The 23,382-nt window shown below is 39.5% G+C and overlaps 3 protein-coding genes across 8 annotated transcripts in view; all 3 read left to right on the top strand.

Annotated features, from left to right (window-relative positions):
• LOC306709709 (rap1 GTPase-activating protein 1-like) overlaps positions 1 to 9,255 on the top strand; it is a 45,133-nt gene extending 35,878 nt beyond the window's left edge. For 4 of the 6 annotated variants that reach the window (XM_079177964.1, XM_079177963.1, XM_079177966.1 and 1 more), the window contains 13 exons: positions 381 to 536; positions 620 to 691; positions 798 to 884; positions 995 to 1,135; positions 2,479 to 2,610; positions 3,796 to 3,873; positions 4,908 to 5,017; positions 5,216 to 5,338; positions 5,539 to 5,656; positions 5,749 to 5,860; positions 6,994 to 7,073; positions 7,216 to 7,263; positions 7,553 to 9,255. In XM_079177964.1, coding sequence (XP_079034090.1) covers positions 381 to 536; positions 620 to 691; positions 798 to 884; positions 995 to 1,135; positions 2,479 to 2,610; positions 3,796 to 3,873; positions 4,908 to 5,017; positions 5,216 to 5,338; positions 5,539 to 5,656; positions 5,749 to 5,860; positions 6,994 to 7,073; positions 7,216 to 7,224 — 1,218 coding nt within the window. In that variant the 3' untranslated portion in view covers positions 7,225 to 7,263; positions 7,553 to 9,255. The remainder of the gene's footprint in view (positions 1 to 380; positions 537 to 619; positions 692 to 797; positions 885 to 994; positions 1,136 to 2,478; positions 2,611 to 3,795; positions 3,874 to 4,907; positions 5,018 to 5,215; positions 5,339 to 5,538; positions 5,657 to 5,748; positions 5,861 to 6,993; positions 7,074 to 7,215; positions 7,264 to 7,552) is intronic. The other 2 variants (XM_079177967.1, XM_079177965.1) reach the window with 2 other exon arrangements.
• Positions 9,256 to 10,880: 1,625 nt separating this feature from the next.
• aurkaip1 (aurora kinase A interacting protein 1) lies at positions 10,881 to 12,684 on the top strand. Its single transcript, XM_079178106.1, has 4 exons — positions 10,881 to 10,947; positions 11,408 to 11,507; positions 11,619 to 12,064; positions 12,355 to 12,684. The coding sequence occupies exons 2-4, from the start codon at positions 11,462 to 11,464 to the stop codon at positions 12,469 to 12,471; spliced, it is 609 nt and encodes a 202-aa protein (XP_079034232.1). The 5' UTR covers positions 10,881 to 10,947; positions 11,408 to 11,461; the 3' UTR covers positions 12,472 to 12,684.
• A 769-nt stretch (positions 12,685 to 13,453) lies between these two features.
• Positions 13,454 to 23,112, top strand: LOC306709795 (matrix remodeling-associated protein 8-like). Its single transcript, XM_079178079.1, has 10 exons — positions 13,454 to 13,588; positions 17,500 to 17,526; positions 17,648 to 17,956; positions 18,053 to 18,154; positions 18,253 to 18,714; positions 21,271 to 21,429; positions 21,584 to 21,614; positions 21,708 to 21,787; positions 21,889 to 21,942; positions 22,068 to 23,112. Exons 1-10 carry the CDS (start codon positions 13,561 to 13,563, stop codon positions 22,088 to 22,090), a joined length of 1,275 nt encoding a protein of 424 aa, XP_079034205.1. The 5' UTR covers positions 13,454 to 13,560; the 3' UTR covers positions 22,091 to 23,112.
• The last annotated feature ends 270 nt before the right edge of the window (positions 23,113 to 23,382 follow it).

Raw genomic sequence — 23,382 nt, 5'->3', positions numbered from 1 at the left:
CTGGTGGTGTTCAAATGCATCCCGTTGTGAGAGAGGGAGGAGGAAGAATGGCGTGAAAGCACTTTTTTAATTAGTTTGAATGTCTATATAGTTCACAACTTGTGTTGTCACTAGTGTAAAAACATTGTTATTCTAATGAGACTGGGCTTTATCAACAATTAGTTAAAACGGCGACTAAAGTGTCTCCTACTTATTATTTTCCAAATTCAACTCCAATGAGCATTAAATTTGACTTCATGATTTTGGCTTTCGGAAACCTGCAGATAAAAGATAACATTCATACATATTAATCAATGCAGGACATCAGCATTCTCTCATCCGACAATCAACCTTTGATTCACCTGTCAATGAATATGTCATCTCTGGCTGGTGTGTTGCAGTTGCAGAGAAAGAGGCACATAGGTAACGACATCGTGGCCATCTTATTCCAAGAGGAAAACACTCCCTTTGTACCGGACATGATCGCCTCCAACTTCCTTCACGCATACGTTGTGGTCCAAGTGGTCAACCCCTGCTCTGACAATGTTCTCTACAAGGTGAATTATTTCCCTCTCTATGGGCTGACTTTGCCTCCTGTGATGAACACTTGATTAAACCTAATCTTACTCTTAATTCTTAGGTGTCAGTGACAGCACGGGATGATGTACCTTTCTTTGGCCCCGCCCTCCCAAACCCTGCAGTCTTTAAAAAGGTAAGAGAAAGAGCAACTTGAGAGCTGAACCACTTCCCTCCTCTTGGTCATGTAGCTACTGTAGCTGACAACATGACGTCTCGTCTCTTTGCCCTTCTATTTTCAGAGCCCTGAATTCCATGAATTCCTTTTCACTAAGCTCATCAATGCAGAGTACGCCTGCTACAAAGCTGAAAAATTTGCCAAATTAGAGGTAGGTTGTTGCAAAGCATTTAAAACATTACTGGCATTCTTTAAACATATCCCTTGTTTCATTCCCCCTCTTTGTGTTCCTGTGTGTGTGTGTGTGTGTGTGTGTGTAAGGAACGAACGCGGTCGGCCTTGTTGGAGACCCTTTATGAGGAGCTCCATGTGAACAGCCAGGCCATGATGGGTGTTGGAGGAGACGACGACAAACTGGAAAACGGGAGTGCAGGAGGAGGGGGCTTCTTTGAATCCTTCAAGGTAACTGAAGAGGCAGCAGCAGATGCCGGGGCTTTGAACTGACAGCTTCACTTTATGACAATTTAAGCTTCTAACAAGAAAAGAAACTAAATCAATATTTATTATTAATAATTATTTTTGTTTTCTAGTACTGAGATATGAACACTGTTATTTATGTTGACAGCAATTTTAAGTCAAGCTTAAACTTTGCTCCATTAAAGAATTAGGTTCAGACTTTTATTCCCTTTTTTGCAGAGGGTTAGATGAGAAGATTGATACCACTCTCCTGTGTGTGCTAAACATAAAGTGGTTAGCTTAGCTTACTAAAGGTGGAAACAGCTAGCCTAGCTCAGCTCAACTAATTGTTGAGACAGAAGGATGGATTGTACGGATTAAATCAAATGAGATATCAGGTGTTAATTAGCACTATAGTGCCTTACATGAATTGTGTTATTTTCACAGAGCTAGGCTCTTTCCCCTTGTTTCCAGTCTTAATACTAAGCGAAGAGAATCTGCTGCTATAGTGGACACATTTGAGAGTAATTTTGATCTTCTCATCTCGGCAAGAAAGTGAAGATGCACATTTCCCACAATGTCTAACTCTACTTTTAAATGCCATTATAAGGTCATTGTTACTATAAAACTGAGATGTTTCTTCTGCGGATATAAAAAAGGGTGTCTTCTCTCTGGCAGTCTTTCAGGATTGCTCTTATCTATATATGCAAGCTATGGGCTGTAAGGGTTTATCAGTCTCGCTTAATCTCTGTTAATTTGAATGAAGGGAAGCTCTGCTGCTCTGTCCTGCTGGAACACACCACTCTTGGCTTCAAAGCTTTTCTTCCTCATGCCTCATTGATGTTTTGCGCTGCTGTGCTCTCCGCATGCTCCAGTGTTCAGTCTCTATTCCCTTATTTATATGATTCTGTCATCTTTGTTTGTCATCAATACAAAGCAAATGGATAGATTTCCTTCACCATCAGATGCCGTTTGCCCTTTTCGCTCTGCTCCATGCCTGCAAAGAGGTACACTTCAAACCTCTCCTGGCTGTGTTTAAACTTAGTGTGCGGTCAGACGTCTGTGTGCCACTTGGTCCTTCTACTTCCCCTCTCTTCTCTTACCACCTATCTTAATATAATGACTCATCTGAGCCCCCCCTGCGGGCATTAAAGCTTAGCAGTGTTCTCTGTCGCTTCCTTGTCTGTCAGGATTAGCATCAGGCCGGCGCTCTCTGCCTGTAGTGGTCAGTGTTCGGAGACCGCCCCGAGGCTCCTCTCGGCCCGCAATGCCGTACAGCGATGCTGAGGGGCCACAGGGGTCAGCACCATCTGAATGTATCTCCTCCTCCTCCTCGTCTCTCTCTGTAGCGGGTGATGCGCAGCAGGAGCCAGTCTATGGATGCCATGGGTCTTACTTTCAAGAAGCCGCACACATTCTCCACTAGCTTCAGCAGCAGCTTTAACCACGACCCCGCAGAGAGCCCCAAATTCCCAGGGATAGTAAGTACAGACCCACTCCTACTGGTCTCGAGTGAGGCAAGTCTCGCTCCCTCTGCCTCCCCCAGCAGTTCTCTGAAGAGTTCATGCCCCCTCCTCCCACACTTGCCTGCTGCACTAACTTCTCACGGAGAAGGGGCTCAAGTGGAGCATTTACGCCTGGGTCTTAAACCTGGCTCTCACGTTGCAGCGGTTGCACATTGTCTGCCGGCACGAGATGGAGTGTCTGGACACTCATAGACTTGAATGCTTCTTGGACACAAGGTGAATTTCTCCCCGAGGTTAAAGCTGCTTCTAATACTTAATGTTTTTACCCCATGCATCAGCATTGTTCATAACTTCTCACTTGAATTTCAATGAATGTGGATTGAGTACTGTTTATATGTATATGTGTGTGTGTGTGCAGAAAACCTTGTATCTCCAAATGGCAACTTTTTTGCACTTTCTTTAAAGCTTATATATTGGTTCTGTAAACACTGCAAAACATTGAGTGTTACACAATCATTTTCAACTAATAGAGGAGCTTTTCATCTTTCAGTTGAAAGTAACACATGCATTTAAATTGTAGTTGCAAGGTCTTGACTTAACAGTGAACACGTGATGGGTTGCTTGTCTGATACTGTATATTTTGGGGGGCTGTGGGAAGGTATTTTTAATGGAAATTCTCTCATTTGTATGGATTTAAGAATCATTATAAAACAGACATCCACAGTAATACAGTATCTCACATTTAAGATTACTTTCTCAAATTAAAAAAACATTATTATTAACCAATATGCTACATTAATGTAGCAATAAAACTCAATCTTGCTTTTTGCTCATAACTGTGCTTGCTGTGAAACCTAATGTGTAACATGCTGTATGTCCCCCTTTGCTTTTTTTTTAATGTCATCTTCATCCTCTTCCTTGGAGGCATATGGCTCACATAACTGACTCATCACTTCTCTCTCCCATCCAGCTGCCTGTGTTGCACCCATGGAGTCCAAATGTCCCTCTTTGTATTCTCCAGTTAACACATGCTTTGTATTTTGTTTATGACTGACTGCGTGTAATCTCATATATATTTGTTTATGTTTTCTCTCCCCCCTTTTACCCTCTCTTCTTTTTATCACCTGTCTTCATCTCTCTCTCTCTCTCTCTCTCTCTCTCTCTCTCTCTCTCTCTCTCTCTCTCTTTTGTGTGGCTCAGTCATTGCTTGTCCCAGGCAAAAGTCCCAGTAAATATGGACGTCGAGGCAGTGCCATAGGGATAGGAACAGTAGAAGAGGTTCATGTCTAATTCTAACTACTTGTTTTTTCCACTTTGTTACTTTTTTTTTCTCTGCATGGCTCCACTGCATCAAACACTTTTCTCTATACATTTCAGCACTCTGCATTTAACACAGTATGCATTAGTGTGTGTTACAGACAGGATACATTGAATAAACTGCATTACCTCAATCTGTGACTAAAAAAAACAAAAGCAGAAATGGATATTTTCCGCCACATTCTCACATGGATTGATTGGTTTGTCAATTCAAATATTTGTGATTTTACATAGACTACAATCTAGAAACTATTCAAAGGATTAAGAGATAAGCAGTTTTGTCATATCGCTGCAGCACATAGACAGTAAAAGTCACATTTTAAGGGTCCACCTTTGACTCCTTACTGACTAATATTGTTGATTTTCTTCTGTTCTCTCTGTCCTATATTCTTTACTGCAATTTATGTTCACGTCTTTTATGACTACCCTGTATTACAATTCCAGTATGTTCAATTCTCTATTCGTTTAAAAATGATGGATATTAATGACTTACTGACCCCCTAACAGAGAAATTATTTTTAAATGAGAATCCTTTTGCTCTTTGAAGCCACATTGAGTTAAAAAAGCTTTTCGAGTTCTTATTTTAAGAGCATTAAAAGGGAGATTGAAAGAACAAAGCAATCGCTGAGAAAGCATATTTAGTGGTATGCCCTGGAGCCTTTAAATCCATCTTTCATCTCCCGTCTTAGTGTGCCCTGCGCTGGCTGCAAGACTGGCACTAGGGCTTGACATTAAGCCGCTAAGTGCATATTTTCACTTTTTTCTCCATCATAGTAACAACTCGAAGGGAGCAATGATACTGTTTAGCCTCTCATTTCCCCAAATGATGACAATAAGATTGAAATTTGAATAGTTAAGTCAAAAATATGTATTCCCTCCCCTCAATAATAAATATATAAATTGATAAATGCTGAAGGTAAACTTGATATTAATGAAAAACATGTAAGGTATGACAAGTACTTTAACTCTGACTGTCTTTCCTCTCTCCCTGGCAGTCATTGATAATCCCAGGGAAGAGCCCAACCAGGAAAAAGTCTGGTCCTTTCAGCTCCAGGAGAAGCAGTGCCATCGGTATAGAAAACATTCAAGAAGCCCATGAGAAGAGGTGAGAGAAGACTATTTTTTTGTGTACCCATTTGATCTTCTTCCTCGTTTGTATGTAAGCCATGTAATCGCTAAATAAGGTTTATTATTCACTACATTTACGTCTCGTCAGTGCATGTACATTCATTGATTTATTTTCTAATGTTACACTCTCTACACTCTGCTGTGCCTGATCGTTTGCACCACATGTCTCATGTAGCAGTAGAGAGAGCTCCCCAATAACCCAAAAGACCCCTGACAGCGGCCACATCTCTCAAGACCCCAAGTCTGACAACTCGTCCAATCAGAGCTCTCCGGAGGTGCTCACAACTGCCAAGAACAGGTGTGTATATGTTACAGCCGTATCACATGGATATATTGCTCATGGAATTCACACCTTGTGTCTGCCATACCTGTGTAACCACTGGGCAATCCTCAGCTGTGGCAGCATGTTGAATGACTGTGTCCTATACATAAGATAAAATCAGGTTTGGCTGTGCTGGAGAGTGATAACCCAAGGTGTAGTTCTTATCTCGGTGGCAGGGCTCCATCCATCCCCGAGGCTCATGACCTCTCCCGCTCCTCCTCCAACGCTAGCAGCTTTGCCAGTGTTGTGGAGGAGAATGAGACAGAGCCCACAGAGGACTACGACACAGCCATGGTGAGTGCTATGTGTAACCAAACAAGACAAGTGCTCATCGGTTATCGGTTTGTCTTCAGGTCTTATAGATACATGTACATGTTTTGCTCCAGGAGAGTCTGTCGTCTGCCGGGACGCCACACAAGCGAGACTCCCTCACCTACAGCACCTGGCTGGAGGACAGCATCAGCAGCACCAGCACCACCAGTCGCGGCAGCTCGCCAGGTGAGAGAGGTGGGATGCTTGGAGAAGCAGCTCCAGCATGTTTAAAATTGAAAATCACTTTAAACACAAAAGATTCTCACATTTGTAAAACAAATGATGGCTAATTTTAAGTAACTAACTATATGTATATATATATATATATGTTGATTTGTGATACTTTTCGATAAGGGGAGGAAGCACATAATTAACACTGTGCATATTTAATGCATGCAATGACAATGATGATTTCATGCATGAGTTAATGCAGAATGCATTATGAATTCCTGTAGCACACCAATGCAAAATAATAGCCATTATAAATGTGATTAGTTACCACAGAATGGATCATCCATAAATGAATGTTACCTCACATGTCCACGGTCCTCCTCATCATGGGATGGATATTATTAAGGCGTTCAGAGAAGGCAGTAGCACTTAGAGTAAAGCAGATGACTTTTTGGTGCATACATCATAGAAAAACACAGTAATAGAATAGAATAGAAATGTAATTTGATCAGTATTCCCGTTGTTCTACCAACATTATTACATATTTTATAATGATTAATGATTGATTATAATGAAGACATGAATAGGCAATGGCATTAATGCCTGGCTTTAATTTGTCTTTGAGAATGCACACACAGCAAATTAAAACATGTCACGAGACTCTTCTTCAGTACATAATGCTTTGTTCACCTTACCAAACTATTTGGAATGTCTTGCTCTCATCGTGGTGTCTGAAGCTGTTTCTGGTGTCCTTATATTAGTCCTTAGATCAGTCATGTGACATATACAGTAGATCAGCATAGATACCAATTATTTTATGTATATACTTTTTTACAATATTTTACATTTACTCTTAGTGGATACAAAATGTCTAACAAGACAAATGTGAATGACCATAAATACAAAACATGTAATATTACAACCATCTTTTCAGAATATTATTTTACAATCTTTCCTCTTAACCCATCAATGGGGAAAAAAGGTTGAATGTCAAATTTTCAATACAAAGCAACGGATCATGTCTCTGTTTTCAAACACAGTTGTCTCAAATCTCCCCCATCTCTTAATCTTCACCGATAACTCATTTCAAAGTGGATCTTTGATGGACATGTCGGACTGGTTTAATATACTGTTGACCTTTCACTCAGGGCCTGGAAAACCTGAACGAGGGAAGGGGACAGATGTGCGTATCAAACTGGAACGCCCACACGATCATCAGTCCTCATCGGTGAGTCAACCCCGCCCTGGAATAAACTGAAATCTTACTTCACTATTACCAGCTAACTTTGAATTTTTTTGTGTGCTGTTGCTGACGTTTCGTGTTTTTCCTTTGTTTTTAAAAATGTCTGTTTGTGCATCTTTGTTTGCAGAACTGTTAGCTCCACCCATATGGTTGTATCCTGGATCTCCATCTTCAGGTTAGACTTTCCTCAGTACACGTCTCATAGTCTCAATCCACGTATTTAAACTATGGACGAATGGACCAAATATACTGTATAGACATCATAGCAAACCAAATGATGCTGCTTGTGCACTGTATACATGTATATTCAGGTGTTTTTTTTACATAATAATGTCATAATGCTTGTCATGATTACTGAGAAATAAATCAAATCAAGACACATTATTGTTGTTTTGACATATAATCAATTCTAGTCATTAATTATGTTTTTGAGTGTTGACCAGACATCTCTTTTATCCCCAAAGCATTCCCATAAATCACAATCCCTCTGGGAGGTGAGACGAGTGCAGGCGTTTGCCATGACCAATGATGAGAAGATGAGAAAGAAGAGGAAAAGCAGGTGGGGCTTGGCCAGTCTGCTGCTCAGTGAGGGCACGAGTGCAGCGTAATCCAGAAACACTGGAGGACACTGGGGAGGATGATGCACAAAGAGGGGCCAGCTTTTGCACAGTGTTGTTTCCTTCCACTCTTTTCTTTGCCTGTTCAAACATCTGTTGCCTAACTCTATGTTGTTGCTGTTGTTGTTGTTTTTTTACCACACCTTTTGTTTCAAAAGCGCACTTTTTTTAAAAATCTACAAATGTAATAGTTTTATTTGTAAAGTATATAACTTTGGTTTAGTTTGTCTTGTTGAAGCCCAGGTGTGCTGGATATACAGGGTAAAGACAGTGCCATTGATCTCTTTGTAGAGATTTTGAGAAGGACGTTTGCTGCAACATACTGTAGAGAAGATAATTGGCGGGATGGTTTTACCAATACCACTCAATAAAGATCTCTAATGTGTACATAATACAAAATATTCAGCATCAAATATGGGTATTTTCAAATATGTAATATCGAACTGTGCTGTGCTGTTAAATGTGACTATATTGATTTCTGGGTAAAGTCAAAATATAAGGACTGTGTAGCTGCAGCAAAACAATTGTGCTCTTTCCCACACAACCCAAATCTCTAGAAGATTAGATTTCAAACTTACAGTGAAGAGAGCAATGTATCGTATGAAATGGCCTTAAAACTTAAACATGCAATTTATTTCTCCCTCAGTTTTCTTTTACCTCATTTTTTTTTATTCGTTTGTACTGCATAATGGAATAGCAGTATTAGATTAATTATAAAACTAATATATTCAGATTCACTTTTAAGCACACTAGTTTCTTAGAAAATGGTGTTGCATTGCAGTTATACTTCAGCACCGTCTGTATCGTCTGTTTATGTATGGATGTATCCATCAATGACTGATCTTAACGGCTTTGTCCGTCTTGTCTGTCGGTGAGGAGTCTCTACATTATGTTCTGAGTTTTTTCTTACTGATATATGTTTTTATTTATTGATTTGGTTCCTGTTGAAGTGGCATTTATAGTGTATTTCTGTTTAACTGCACCTCTCTGGCGACATTCAGCATCATGCCATTTGCTTATTCTGTATGTGTTGCTTTGGAGTCAGTGATAATGTTGTCATCTGTAAAGCTCTCTCTTTTTCAAGGGTCAGGTCTCTTTCAGTGCAGTAAATTTGCAATGCACCTGCAATAAATAGTGAATATTTATTTGCTTTTAAAGTGAGAAAATAACTCGAAATACAACTACTGATTTTGTAAATAGATATTTAGTCGGAGTAAATAGTGTGTAATGTATAGGCTATTAATTTAAAATGGGATTGACCAATATCTTGAAATTACTGCCAAGTTATCAATACATTGTTGTAAGAAATTTCTCCCTTACTTTGCATATTATTTTGAGAAAAGAGTTTTGTAGAAGAGAAATATTTTAAAAGCTATTAAGACTGTTCTGTAAAAGGGAAATCTCACAGTATGTCCTGCTGATCATTTCAGTTGCCTTATCATCACAAACTGATGGTGTAAGTATAGATAGTGAAGCAAATTGCCAGCAGGATTTTCAATGAAATGAATGTTTTGTTGTTGTTGTTTTTATTGTAAATAAATGCCCGGAGAACTTTACAGTCTCTTTTACAACTATTCTTTTGCCCTGCATCACGTCACGCAATAGAAACTCGGTATTCTGTGTTTTTTTGGCACACAAATACAACATTCTGAATGCCACATTGAGAAAATCCCTGCTGTGATACTGCAGATGTTCCACTTCCCACCATCTTAATGAAAGCAAAGCGAGAAAGCCCCATGAATAAATGATTTGACGTGGCTACCCACAAGTATGTAAAACTAGAGCAATCTAAAAGTGGAGGCTTCCCTTCTTGTACAACCGTGCGGCATGGAAGAAAAAAACATTGGGTTTTAATGAGTCAAAAGGATATAAAACTGAGTTATGACTGATATTGGCTTTCCAAATGTATTGGTTCACAAAATGATCAAGGAATGGATAATATGTTTAAAGTACTTCATAAATAGGGTTAGAAATGTGCAGTTCTACAATGTGAAAACAACACAAACGGCAAAGAAAATGCTTTTTTTACACTGTCCTGAATACGTTATGCTTTATGCAAATAGGTGCTTGACTATGTGCAGAAACATTCATACTAAGTAAAAAAGGTCAATCTACAAAGTGAAGGTCAGTTTTTATGCGTAAACGTCGGTAGTTGCTTGCTCTGTGAGTGCGTGTGCTGTAAGAGCCCTGGGGCATGCTGGGTTGATGTTATCCTGGCAGATGCTTTAAATACACTGCACATACTATGCATGTTAATATACAGCCTATACTAGAAGCACAGATGAACCTAATTTGGGGATTTTAGTGCATAAAATATGATATATATTCTCGATATTTATTTTGCAGCTGTAGCTATTTATCTATTAATGTCATACCTGCATGTCATTTCCATATTATTTTTATAATTATTATGTATTTTGCATAAAACTGTTTACATTCCACACCCTCCTTTACTCATCTAGTGTTTATGCATGTCATCTGACATTGAGACGAACCCTTCTTGCCACAAGTAGAATTTTCATGTATTTCTTCTGGACTGCAGGATTCTGTTTTTATTTTCAAATGTTTGCTGAGGTGAATACTGATGACATGTTTTTCTGCAGATATTTATGTGAGCGGTATGTGGTCATTGTGATTAAAGTTAAAAGACAGCTCCATCCACCTCTGTAGTTCCTAAATGACTGGTTGCTCAGTTGACACATTCAGCTTAAAAGATGTTATAAAACAAACATTTGAAAAGCTACTAAATTGTAGGCCCACAATAAGTCACAAAAGGAATGTTTGTCAGGATTTGTATTTTTTGTTTAATTGGCTCACACATGTTATTTTTTTAAATTATTTATCCTCATGGGGATGGGTTCATTTTCACCCTAGATTCTAAGTAACCTCCAGTGGAAATATTCATGTTGCTAATCATAGGTCCACACTGTATTATAATGTTTAAAAAGAATGTCTGTAGGTTGTATGTATCTTATTTCTAAGTACAAGTAACATTCTTACTTATTTATTTATGTGTGTTTTTCTTCTTCTTCTTCTGATTATTACTGTCATCATCATCATCATTATTATTGTTATGTAAAGCCAAATTGGTTCTCATTCTCCCTCTCAGAGGATCGAACTGCTCCGGCGGAACCGTTGTTCGCTCTGAGAAACAGGAAACGCATTAACTTTGTGTTGCTCAAGCCGGAAGTAAGCTTCTCGAGTCACATTGAAGACGAAAATCCCGGTCAAACGAATATCAGGTAACGTTACACTGTTCATAAAATGTGTTAAATAACGGCATTCATGTTGTCAGATAGCTGGTGGCCGAAAAATTCTTCGCTCTAATGTTTTTATTGATAATATCGCGACTTTCATGTCCAAAGCGGATCGACATTGCTAGCTAGCATTAGCAACAAGCCGAAAGGGGAGACCTCCATTTAGAAAATAAGTTTAATTTTTGTCAGTTTATGTTGATATTGAATATTTTTACATTCTCCTAGTAGCGTTAGTGTATTTCATATTTTTTATTGTAACGTTAGTTTGGTGCATCAGTTATCATGTTGGTCGCTAACCCAGAGTTTGGACATGTTGACATATGTTACCTCATGCTACTGACTTTTTTTGTTTTGTTGCATTTTTCCATTTATTTATGAATATTTTCACCAAAGCTTTATGGAAGAGTTATGACCAACACTCTGTGTTTTTGCGCATTGCCCACAGGACCAGTGACCAGTCAACTCATCCCTGATGACTTTATTTGGATGACAATTAACAATGTTTACTTCAAGGGTTGTCCCCCGTTTATTACGTAGAGCAACGTGTAAGTATGAACAAAAATCGTATCTATTCATCCATTTAATTCATCTTAAACTATATACCAGTTGAAGTATGTAACTCAAGATATAATGCATATTTTTTTCTTAATGACCAGGTGCACTTCAAGGCCATGGAGACATTTTGAATGGATGTGTACAACCGGTTCTTCCTGCTTACTGCTCTTCGCTACAACAAAAACGGAGAAACTACTCAACAGCAGCGGACAACAGACCACCTCCTCGATGGGTACAACTTGAGCCAGAACTGGACGAGGCTCTTGTGCCACGTAAAATGTCAGTGAGTCCTCTGGAGAGCTGGCTCTCCCTGCGCTACTCTCTCCCTTCCCTGCTGGAGGACGCAGAGCTGCTGGAAGAGAAGGTGCTGCCACCCATCTCTGTCCCCGTTTTGGAGGATGGAGAGGGTTCCGCAACACCGCTTAGCTGTAAGAATGTTCTGGAGATCCGACGGCGGAAGATGAACCGACATAAATACAAGAAACTGCTTAAACGGACTAAGTTCTTGAGGAGGAGAGTGCAAGAAGGCAGAGGGAAAAAAAAGCAGGTGAGAGTTTCCTCTCTTTGGATACAAAAAAGGATCCTGTGACGCTGACTAGACAGATTCTTTCTTAATGTTTCTGCAATTAATATCTGATAATTTGATAACATTACACAAATGGTAGTATTTAACTGTATCTGTGTTAGTCAATGTATTTTATCATGATGTTTGAAATACATTTCACATGAGCATGAAACGTGTTTATTTCGTGTATAATTGTTGTAAGACTTGTGCTCAAATTAGAATAGAATTTTTTCCAAAAACCACGGCCAACTGTGTGTGTTTGTCCTGTGCAGAAACGATTTGAGGAGGATCTGAAGAGGATTTGGACACGAGCTGGACTGAAGAAGGCTCCGGAAGGATGGAGTGCACCGAAGATCTTCATTAAACAGCACGGAAACAAAAGAGACTGAGAAACACTGACAGTTAATCAAGTTTGGGTCACATCCCTCACACAGGATGGCTCTGCACACCACACACCACACACTGCAGTTAAAACAATCAGCCCTCTCTCCGTTCTTTGCAGCTTGGTTGAAGCATGTTTCAGTGAGGAGATATTACCTGTGTTCAATTATTTTTAACAAAGTGTACATAATCTAATAAAGATCATTCTCTCTCAAGCCCGAGACCTGGTGTGCTGTCATTTTCTGTTGGCTTTATTTTAGGCTGAGAGGACATCTTACATTTTTCTTTTCTTACTATGGATGGCAGCATTGTGCAAAATTTGAAAAAAAATGGATTAACTCTGGAATTTCCTCTGTCAGTGGTGACTTAGTTTACTTTAGACATCTTAACCGCACAACTAAATCAGAAACGAGCACAACAATCTCAACCGACTGTGTGACCATTTAAAAATAAATTCTGTACAATAAAACCTTTTATAAATAGGCTATGAAGTAACATTACTTTGATTCAGAAACCACCAATCCAAAGATCAAAAAGGGGGAAATGAGGAAGGATCCTTTATAATCCCTTCCTTTTGTGGAAGTTTTCCTAAAGGGCTTGTTTACAATTTCTTCAACCATATAAATTAACGATATCTTAAACGAAGAGTTCGATGTATAAAAAGCATTTGTTCTCTCAGTTGATAAGGTTTGAAAATATAAACCAGTTTTACCCTTTAAAAAAATACCTGTGTGTATTGGTTTGGTAGCTGTGTAGTATTCGTGTATTATAAGATTTTTATTTTGGATAAACAATGGTGCATTTTTTTTTTTTTTATATTTGTCTAGTATGTTATGTTTCAGTTTTCTGCAAAACCTTTCAGCGTGTATTTTAATAACCTGTTACAACACGTGCTGTTCGCCCGGACTGCAGCACCGAAGTGTTGGATTTCATCTGCTGGCGGAGGCGGAGCGTGTGAATGCTCTGGACTGCAGGAAAACAACAGAATACAGCTGAGCCGCTGATCGGCGAACTTGAAGCAGTCTTGTGTTTCATCAATTTCTGCGCACAGCACCTCCTCACAGGCTCTTACCTCCGCTGGCGGCACGGTGAAAAAGATGCACCTCGACATGACTCTCCTTCCGAGTAAGTCCTTCACTTTTCTTGCTTTTTAAAAGAGACGATATTACTTTGAGGGAAACTTTCTTTGTTCCATAATTGGATCCAGGTTAGAAATACCTGCTGGGAACAAAATCCGAAAGCTATTTATTTCTCATGTTTACCCTTCTGCACAGTAAATATAGTCTTTTCAGTGTTCTTTCCTCTGAACGTCATTGCAATGGGATCTGTACGATTGACCCAACAGCAGTCGGCATCGTTGGTATTCTAACTGTTGTTAGCTGCACTATATTCTTGTTAATGACTCCACTTACTTTTCTGTTGTGTCCTCATTTGATTATTTATTGTTAACTCAATAACAATCTCCATGCTGCTCATTTATAACTAGTTTTAGTGGCGTCTACAGATTTTAAGACCCAGAAACTTGTTTTGTTCCTTTCCTGTGTCATTCATTTATTTATTTATTTATTTATTTATGGGCATCATAATACATATTTTGTTATTTGTTTTGGTAGATATTTGTTATTTGTATTGAAACCCGGTGTATATCTATTTATCTCAAACTATATTTCCTGTGTGAGTGATGTTATTCAAGATGACAGGAATTCCTTTTCTTTACCATTTATTTAGAAATTTTATTTTGAATTTCTAAGATCTGAAAATAAAATGCGTGGAGCTTCAGGGACCTGAAAGTGAAACGGGGCATTTACAGCAGCGCCGCATGTCTTTGACTCACCTCGGCCTGTTGATGGTGTGCAGCCTTTGTGGGATTGTTTTTGTGGCTTCAGCCCAATGTGTTTCTAGTTAACTGCGGTCTGAGTCAAGGAGTCAGCACAATCCGGCAGCCAGTCATTATATGTGTCAGTAATGACTGTTTCACCGCGAGTGGGCATCTTTGAGTCCAGACGACGTGGAGGAGGGGGATTACCGCTCCAACCCTGTTTATGATGGGCTCTGTCTTAATTACCGGCCACTGGACAACAAGGCATGGAAAAGTTTGGGATTGCTGTTTTGAACAAAATAATCGTATAAACACGTAGCTACTCATTCAAGGCAGAAAATAACAAGGTCACGGTAAGGTAACATGTCTGTGTTCTGTACAGCTCCAGTAGACTTTGTTCAACAGAAAAGAGGGTTTAAAGTAAAAACGTGCCCACACACTGAGGTGATCAAAACCTTATCAGAAAAAAGTGGAAATTATAGTTAATTTATTCAAATGCAGTAAGTGCACAGATGTGGTCCCAACCATCAGTTACAAGATACATGTATACAATTACAATGATATACTCAGTTAAGTTATGCATCAAATACATCAATATAGAAAGCAGTACATAAAAACACATTCAACAAGCTATAACTCACAGGGAAATATTATGTGATGGTATATAATCATGAGAGCCAACTTAATAGAAACTACTTGGAATCATTCAAATAGATCATGTGAAAATCAATGACTAAATAGACAAATATGACATTTAATGTGAGTCTATCCACAGGAGAGTCAATGGCTCCAGGCATCTGGATGTGTCTTTGCATGTTTAGCTGAGTCTGCAGCTGGACTCATCTGTTTGATTTATTCTCAATGTGTGACTGGACTGTGAGTAAACCCTCCCACCCACAACACCCATGGATCGCATGGATTATGCTGAGTAAACACATGCTTTATGTCTGAGTTGAAACCTTTTTCTTGTTTAACCTTAGAGGTGACATTCTGTTAAGTGATTCCCCATGTGATTCCTGGGGTTACAAATGACAACAGTGATTTGGAAGATCGTTTGGCAAATACCTGTTATTATAGCTGGCTACTCAATAGCACATTGTTAAGTCTTTAGTGTTAAAAACCAGCCTCGCGAGTCATGAGCCAGTGTGTGCCTGGAGGAGAGAAAATTACAGGGGTGGGGACATTTTGTTACCTTCTACAGGAAAGTTTATAGCCTTCGTTAGAAAAAAATGAAGTTTTCCAGCATGATGTCTTCTCTCTGATGCCAGCGTGTGTGCTGAATTTATTCTGTTCAGCTTGAAGTGTTATTATATACTGGTGCACATCACTGCATAAAAGCAAATTAGCAGCACTCCAGTGAAGTAGGTGGTGAAATGAAAACGCTCTTCACATGTGTGCTGCCTGTGATCACATATGAAGTGATTTAGCCGCATGTGCAGCCAAGATGAGCAAAACCCCTCGATGGAGAAGGATCTTTCAGGTCTTGCAACCAGAATCAAATTGATTTTGTGCGGCTGGCTTCCACATGTCAGTGATGAAAATACTCTTGAATTTGTTTTTTTCTGCTTTTCGATAGTGGTGGAGGAACAGGGTTTGGTCAGATTACTTTGAAATATAGTTAGTTACTGTATACAAATTACATTGTAATTTTTGGACACAGCCAAATATATATATATATATATATATATATATATATATATATATATATAATCAAAAAACAAATTCAAATTGAAGTTAAATTAGTATTTAGCAAAACTGGCAACCTGAGAGAAGAATCTCACAGATTACACTTACAAAAACATTCTGACATAAATTTACATTTTAAAGACGTAATCAAAAATGTATTTATGTAGTACTTGACAGTCAATTACATGTAATCAGTTACTACCCAACCCTGTGGAGAAAGTATTCAGATCATTCAGATCTTATGTAAAGGTAACTATACTGCAATATAAAAATACTCCACGCTGGCCGGAATGTCTTGAAAATGCCACTTGAGTAAAAGTTTAAGGATTATTAGCTAATCGTACTGAAAGTATCAAAAGTTAAAGTATTCATGATTCACTCCTGAGTGTTGAATTTAATGCCAAAGTAATATTAATATAGTGACATAACATATGTATGTGTAGGCAACGTTTTACTGTGGCAGTTGGTCGAGGTGGAGCTAATTTAACAACTTATTCTCCTTATACCTTTATGTAGAATACTCTGTATCAATTATTTGTATGCATAATTAGCTGTATGCATTACTTTACTTTACTTTACTTTACTTTATTGAATTGCAGTTTAGAAGTAAAAAGTTCTTTCTATACGTTACAGAATCTTTTTTTTTTTTATCTCTTTCATCATAAATCTAATAGTTTTATAATTTGGTGCTTTGAATATGCTGCCACTTGAGAATCTTGTGTAACTTGTGTTTTGAATGTGCTGATTAATCATGGCGTTTTCCAAATCAGTATTATCTGTGCATTGAAAATAGTCCACTCTTTATTCAATTATACATTTTTTTATGTACTGAATTTATCCACACAAAACACCTTGCTGAAGGCTCTGCACCTCCAGCCTCTGTAGTTCATGGTACACATTACCAGGACAGTAAAACTATACAGGTGTTTGGTGTGACTGAAGTCCGCTGAATAGCAGCCCCGTTCTTCATCCCCTCAGGATCATGGCCTTGCAACAAGCCAGCGGCAGCCGGGATGAATAGAGGCTCTGTGTGCTCTGGCCGCATGCGTCTCCGCTGGCCCTTCAGTAAACAGACGAAGAAATAGCACTGTGGGAAAAATGCATAGAAATAGCAAATGCGCTGGCGGAAAATTTCCTATCTCTTGAGTGAAAAAGCACAAACAGCTAAATATATTTCCAGAGAATATTGTTGGCATATTCTTTTTCTGCTGCTGTGTTTCTGTGTGGAACTTTTCTGTTTTTTAAAACCTTGCCTTTTACTGTGTCCCTGTTTCCTCAGTTTTCCTCTGTTATTGTAAACAGTCCTCTCACTGAACCCGCAGCTGCTCCAAAGCTGAAATCTTTCAATGTTGGGTTGGTCCAGGTCAAAACGAAACTCTCAAACGACCACAAAATTCTGTGTAATAAATATTTCTCAAGACTTGACAAGTGAAAATGCTGATATCTGTGATACCTCAGTGAGAATGAATTAGTGCTTCAGTAGAATACAAACAACTCCAATCACTCATGTTTTTGTTTTTTTCTGTTTCAGTTCTTGCTATGGTCTTCTTGCCAGGAGGTGAGACATTTTTGATTTCTCCATGCACTCCCTTAATGTATTGCTCATGTTTGATGAATCTCTTTCTGTCATCGCTGCATTGATCTCCTGAAACCAATTTGTTTGGTTCTTTTTGTGTCAGCATGGGGTCAGAGCGGCAGCAGCACGCTTGGCTTGGTGGTGGAGGCCAAGAACATCACCCTCCCTGCAGGGTCTAAGGCCGTTCTGCCCTGCCACAGCCCCCGCATGGTGTGGACCCAGGACAGACTGAAGGACCGTCAGAGGGTGGTTCACTGGGACTTGGTGCGCAGCAGCCCAGAGTATTCTGTGGAGCGAGTCCTTGACATGTCCCCTGGAGCCCGTCAGAGGGTCTACAATGGCTTCAACAAGGGACGCATTTCAGTCCCAACCTCTGCTTTTGTTGACGGCAACTTCTCCCTTATCATCGACAGTGAGACTCCCCCACTTTTTCCACTAGCACCATCAACATTGCACTCTTCCATCTTCAATTTAATGTAACTGTTGCTTGTTTGCTTATTTTTTTCAGATGTTGTCACAACTGACAAAGGAGTTTATACTTGTAATCTGCACCATCACTACTGCCAGATTCACCAGTCCGTTCAAATCCAACTCAATGTCACTAAATCAGGTGAGGCGTCCGAATCATTCACCCCAATGCTATTCCATGAGTCAAGATGCATGAAACGGATTATATAGTAATGTAATTCACACTCATGTGTTTTCCAGCTCGAAAAGAGAAACGTTACTGGGATGGAGAGAGGACTGTGTTCGTGGTCTTGTTGGGCAAGTCAGTGGTATTGCCCTGTGTGAACCGGCGCTCCCTGTGGAGAGAAGGCCTCCAGGAGGATCAGCAGCAAGTGGCTCACTGGGACTTCCAGCCTCCTGGCGTGCGTCCTGACAGGGCTGGCCGCCTGGTGGACCTCTATGCCTCCGGAGAGCGCCGGGATTATGGGCCGCTCTTTGGACAGAGCAAGATGAACGTGGAGGAGGACGCTTTCACTTTAGGAGACTTCTCACTGTCCATTTCTGACTTGAAGCCCGCTGATAAAGGCCTGTACTCCTGCCACCTGCATCACCATTACTGTGGTCTGCATGAGAGACGCATCTTCAGGCTCACTGTGGGTCCTCCGCTTCCATCCGCCCCCACTACAGCACCCAGGGTTTTCCAGAATGATGTGCCAGTGCCAAGTAAGTCGCCCACAATTAAAAACAACAAAGAGACATCACTAGAACTTTGTTTTTTCAGATGATAGTAGTGGTAAATGTTTATCCCCTTTTTGGTTTCTCGGCTGAATTGTGCATAGAGTGACGATACAGCTTCTTGGCTTTTTGTTATAATTATAGGCATAGCTGGTCAGTTACATCAGTCCCTCTTCTCCTCTGCCAATTTCCTCCTCAGACCTCTCTGTTTTTGTGTTTGAGCTGAAGAGGGAGGAGGTGGAAGGAATGTAGAAGCTAGTTGAGTAAGAAAGACAGATATCTTTCTGCTAGTTGTTGACTATATGAATTCGGCATTGCACATTGAAAAGTGAGTTTTCTTAGAGTGAACTATATGCAGCTCTGGCTTGAGAAGCTGTCTACAGTAAACAGTTTTAAATTGGCTGCGACGGAAGCGGTCTCATTTTCCTCGCTGACTTTTTTTCTCCCCACTTTTACAGCTTTTTCATTTACAGCTGGGGACATTTTAACTGTGCTGAGCAGAGGAGTAGGCTCCAGCAGCCAGTCATTTTGGGAGTGGATGGTCGTATCTTGTGTTTTTTCCTCCATTTGACCTCATTTTCCAAAAGTCCCAACCACAAGTGCAGGCTGGTTACACTCTATCTCGAGTTTTGTTTATTCGTTCCCCCAGTCTGTTCTGTCTATCTGCTGATGTGTATCAGCCTCTGGTTTGGAATTACCAGCAGTTAAAGGAAGTCTTATACATCTGTTCAACATTTGGGCCAGCTGTGACATGAAAGAGCAAAGTAAAGGGAGGGGATGTAGGTATGTGTTAGACTATAGATCCTCCCACGACAGCATTAGCCCCATAAATATGTTGAAGAAATGCACACGTGGATAGATGGCATCCTGCCTGCGCCCTTTGAGTAAACCTCATCTAAGAATTCACTTCTTCTTTACGCACCGCTGATCTTGTCTGTTAGATTAAAATTAAGTTGTTTGTGCTCACGCAGGCGCCAGCAATCATCTGAAATTACAGATTTCACTTTAATGCTGGAATTCTTTGTGGCAAATCAAACATTGTTTCTGTGTAATCATGAAGAGGGCGAGCTGTGTGTGAGCTGTTCATCAGACATCTCTATTTCAAAATGAAGATGCTTTCCTGCAGTTCACTGAGTTGTAAATGAAGCATGTCCCACAGGGACACAAACACAGGGTACGCTCTGTGCAGCATATGTGAAATAGCCGTGAACACAGTCGCACTTGTCAGATCTGTCAAGAAAAATGGAAATGGGCTGCTGTTGGGACATGGCTGCAGCTCTGGTTGTGACACATGAGCTCTAGAGACGATGGCCTTGGACATGTCTCTGCAGTTTCGTCCATAGTAGGTACATTAAACAATGACAGGTGATAATTGCCAACTAAGCTCCCATTTAGGAGCTGGGTGATTAAGTCAGATTAAGTCAGAATAAGCTTTTTTTTTTCTCCATGATTGGCTGCTTTTGAATGCATGATCAGAGACGGTAAATTGCATGTTTTCCTCATTAGTCCCTCAGTGGCGCCTTGTTTTACTAGAGTCCAACTTATCTGTTTTAATGAGAGACCAGAGAGGAATCCTATACTCGAGAAAAATTCAAGGGGAAAATATTTTTCATTTAGATATTTTTTTTTTTTCTTCTATGATCTGGCTTCTGTGACCAGGCTGCATTTGAATTCAAGGAGAAATTGAAAAGATTATAGTCACGACAAGGAAGCTATTTATTTTTTTACCCTTCAACTGCTCTATAAACATGCATTGAAGATTATTGTGCAAAAGAATCTGCAGCACCGTACACTATACTGTATATTACTGTTGATAACGGACAGATGTTGTTATGATCTTGCCTCTCCAAAGCCAGCATATATTTTTCATTCTTGTCGTTAATAATAATAATTACACTACAAAGTGTACACAAACAGCCGTGTTCACTGTGAGGAGCTGCCTGCAGTGTTGTCAGATATGTACACAGACTGTATTTCACTCTACTAAAAGTGTCACAGATTTATTTTCCATGCATTCAGAAACTACACTTCTGGGTTTGTGAGAAGACGTGAAAAGGCTTAAATGGAAAACTAATACAGACATGCAAACAGACCGCATAACAGAATCCGTCTCTCTTTCCTCACACTTCTCCCCCTCTTTTCTGGTCAGCATGTGTTTTTCTGAGGCACAAAAAAAAGAAACAGCTGCATGACATCAGGTCTGGAAGTCATTACCACAGAACAGACGTTTAACTCCTGCTCTCCCTCTCTGGCTTTTGGAAACGAATAAAAAGAAGAAACCTCAGAGGGAATCCGATTTTTTAGTTATCAATAAATACTTTCCTGTTTGATCTGTTTATTGCCATTACGTTAATCCAATATAACAATCCAATATTTACACAGTTAGAATATGACAATAAATCCTCTGAAATACAGTACATCCTGTTGTTGTTAATTTGTAAGTACATGGAGTTCTCTTGATGTTTACGATGTGGAATATTTACAACATATCCAAGCTGTGTTTATTATAGAAAAGGTTTGCTTTTATCCACGTTCTGCCTTCAGGGACTAAAGAGGTGGAGGGTCCACGTGTGGTGAATGTCATCCTCCCCGAGCATCGTGGTTATTTCGTGCAGCATTTGGGCTACTTCCTGGCAACGTTCTTACTGCTGGCGTTCATCGTTGTCGCTGTTATTGTGCTGACTCGACGACGCAAAAAGCGAGGTACTGTGTGTGTCATTAACCCACCTTGTTTTCTCAGCTTTTATCTGACAACAAGCTTATTTTATAATTATGAAATGCATATTCATAGAGAGCACATTTGTTGGATACTTTGTGTTTTGAGATTGCGTGTTGTTTCTTTTTTTTACATTTTCAGGTGTGGAGTATGACCTGCGTCGACCTGATCAGTAAGACATTACTATAAGTTAAATTATGAGGCATTTCTTTCCTTTAAATTGAAGTGAATTGTAAGCAGAGCAATCTTTTTTCTTTCTGTGCAGGGGACATGTGATCGGTGGAGGTGAAACGTCATTAGACTGCACAGAGCTGAGGACCTATAACCAAGAACTTATGAATTCAGGTACAGTCAGCCTCCTCCACACATGCAGTAAACACACATCAATTACCTTTACAAAAAAAAAAGTACTTTCTCATAACCTGTGTGTGTACGGCAATCCACAGAACACAAAAACAACCTACTGAAAGAGAGAGATATGGCCAAAGACTGCAATAAGGGTGAGCAGACATTGTGCAGAGTTGTATATCAGTAAATAAACATCCAACAGTAACATCCTCACAGCCGCATATAAGAAACATCATATTTTATTAATATGATGTCTGTCTCCCGTCCGCTCACTCAGACTTTGTGAAGCTGTGGAAGTGAGAACAATATTTCTGAGATGCTGCTGGCAGGTCCAGGGCAATCACCGGAAGAGTAAAGGACTGCGAAGAGAAGGGGGGAAGAAAGAGGAAACCCAGGAGAGGACAGCAGGAATGCTCCCTCTGCTGTAACTCCAACACACAAAGCTTTTTCACTAAAAGCCAACACATTTTTTTAAGTAATTGTTTTTAATATAACTTGCATTTTCACCAGCTCTTATAACAATACGGTTAAACATATATTTGATCCTTATTCTTTGCATTCATTGAATAGTTTATGTTGAATATTTTTAATAATATTTTTTTTTTCTTTTACAAAATTGCATGCTGTTTATTAAAGTATGTTTTATGTGTACTTTGCATGCCTACAGAGCTGTAAGCTTGCAGCTTTTTGAGATTTGATCATTTTCTTTTTTGCAAAATGCTGCTGTGCTGTACTGTCATATGTAAAGGATTTGCATCATGTTTCAAAGGTGACATTTGTGTAGGTAGACAGTTGATAGTTTCAGACAGTGTTTGGAAAGAAGTGCCACACATTTCGAGCTGCATAAGACTTTTTTTCAAAACTCAACTGTGGTGATTATGTATTTTAGAAATGCAGACTGCCAGACTTCATTTCTTTTTCAAATTATATTTTTGTTCCCAAATGGTTCTTTGGGAACTTATCAAGTGAAAAATTGTGAAATTATACGATCATGGACTAAAGGCCCAGTCTACCAAAACTCAGGTAAAAACAATCTTTTACCCATTTATTTTGTTTTAATGGGCTGTGCAGGAGGCCTACTTGTTTGCATCAAGCATGCATAAAGTACCGAAGTTTGTAAAACACTGACTTTTCATTACTAAACCTGCTGATACAGGTATAAAATCTGTTAAAAATGTGCGGCTGTAGCTCGATGAGGTTTATTGCTGAAAGAAGAGTGTCTACTATCTCGGTAATGCTAAATCACAAACTGTAATCCTAACTCTCTCTGATGTTGGTCTCTTTTATGAAAAGATTTCTTCAAATAAAGATTAGCAACAGTGGCCACAGACTCCTCACTATTTGTTCTGGTTGTTAGAGGGGGGATCCACAGACATTAACCAACATTTCTGGTGTTTGGATGAGTCGGAAACTGTGATATGAATTTATAATGCTTCAGTATCCTCTGATGTCTTGAGGAGAGAATGAGAGAAGCAACATTTGAGGTAAGTAATTTACCATTGCTTTGCATTGTAGAGAGACGAGTGAGACGCTGTAGACTTGTGTTGCAGGTAAATAACACCCTGTTCATGTGACATTGTAACCAGCTGTGC

The sequence above is a fragment of the Pholis gunnellus genome (assembly GCF_910591455.1).
Source record: "Pholis gunnellus genome assembly, chromosome: 2".
Lineage (NCBI taxonomy): Eukaryota > Metazoa > Chordata > Actinopteri > Perciformes > Pholidae > Pholis > Pholis gunnellus.
This window is presented reverse-complemented; position numbering and strand designations above follow the sequence as displayed.

What these genes read in the sequence shown, in the direction of transcription:
- aurkaip1 (XM_079178106.1), top strand. Translation starts at nt 11,462, where the DNA reads ATGTTTACTTCAAGGGTTGTCCCCCGTTTATTACGTAGAGCAACGT. An exon ending in TTTATTACGTAGAGCAACGT is followed by an intron (nt 11,508 to 11,618) that starts GTAAGTATGAAC and finishes CTTAATGACCAG; the next exon opens with GTGCACTTCAAGGCCATGGA. An exon ending in GCAGAGGGAAAAAAAAGCAG is followed by an intron (nt 12,065 to 12,354) that starts GTGAGAGTTTCC and finishes TGTCCTGTGCAG; the next exon opens with AAACGATTTGAGGAGGATCT.
- LOC306709795 (XM_079178079.1), top strand. Translation starts at nt 13,561, where the DNA reads ATGCACCTCGACATGACTCTCCTTCCGA. An exon ending in CTTCTCCCTTATCATCGACA is followed by an intron (nt 17,957 to 18,052) that starts GTGAGACTCCCC and finishes TATTTTTTTCAG; the next exon opens with ATGTTGTCACAACTGACAAA. An exon ending in CCAAGAACTTATGAATTCAG is followed by an intron (nt 21,788 to 21,888) that starts GTACAGTCAGCC and finishes GGCAATCCACAG; the next exon opens with AACACAAAAACAACCTACTG.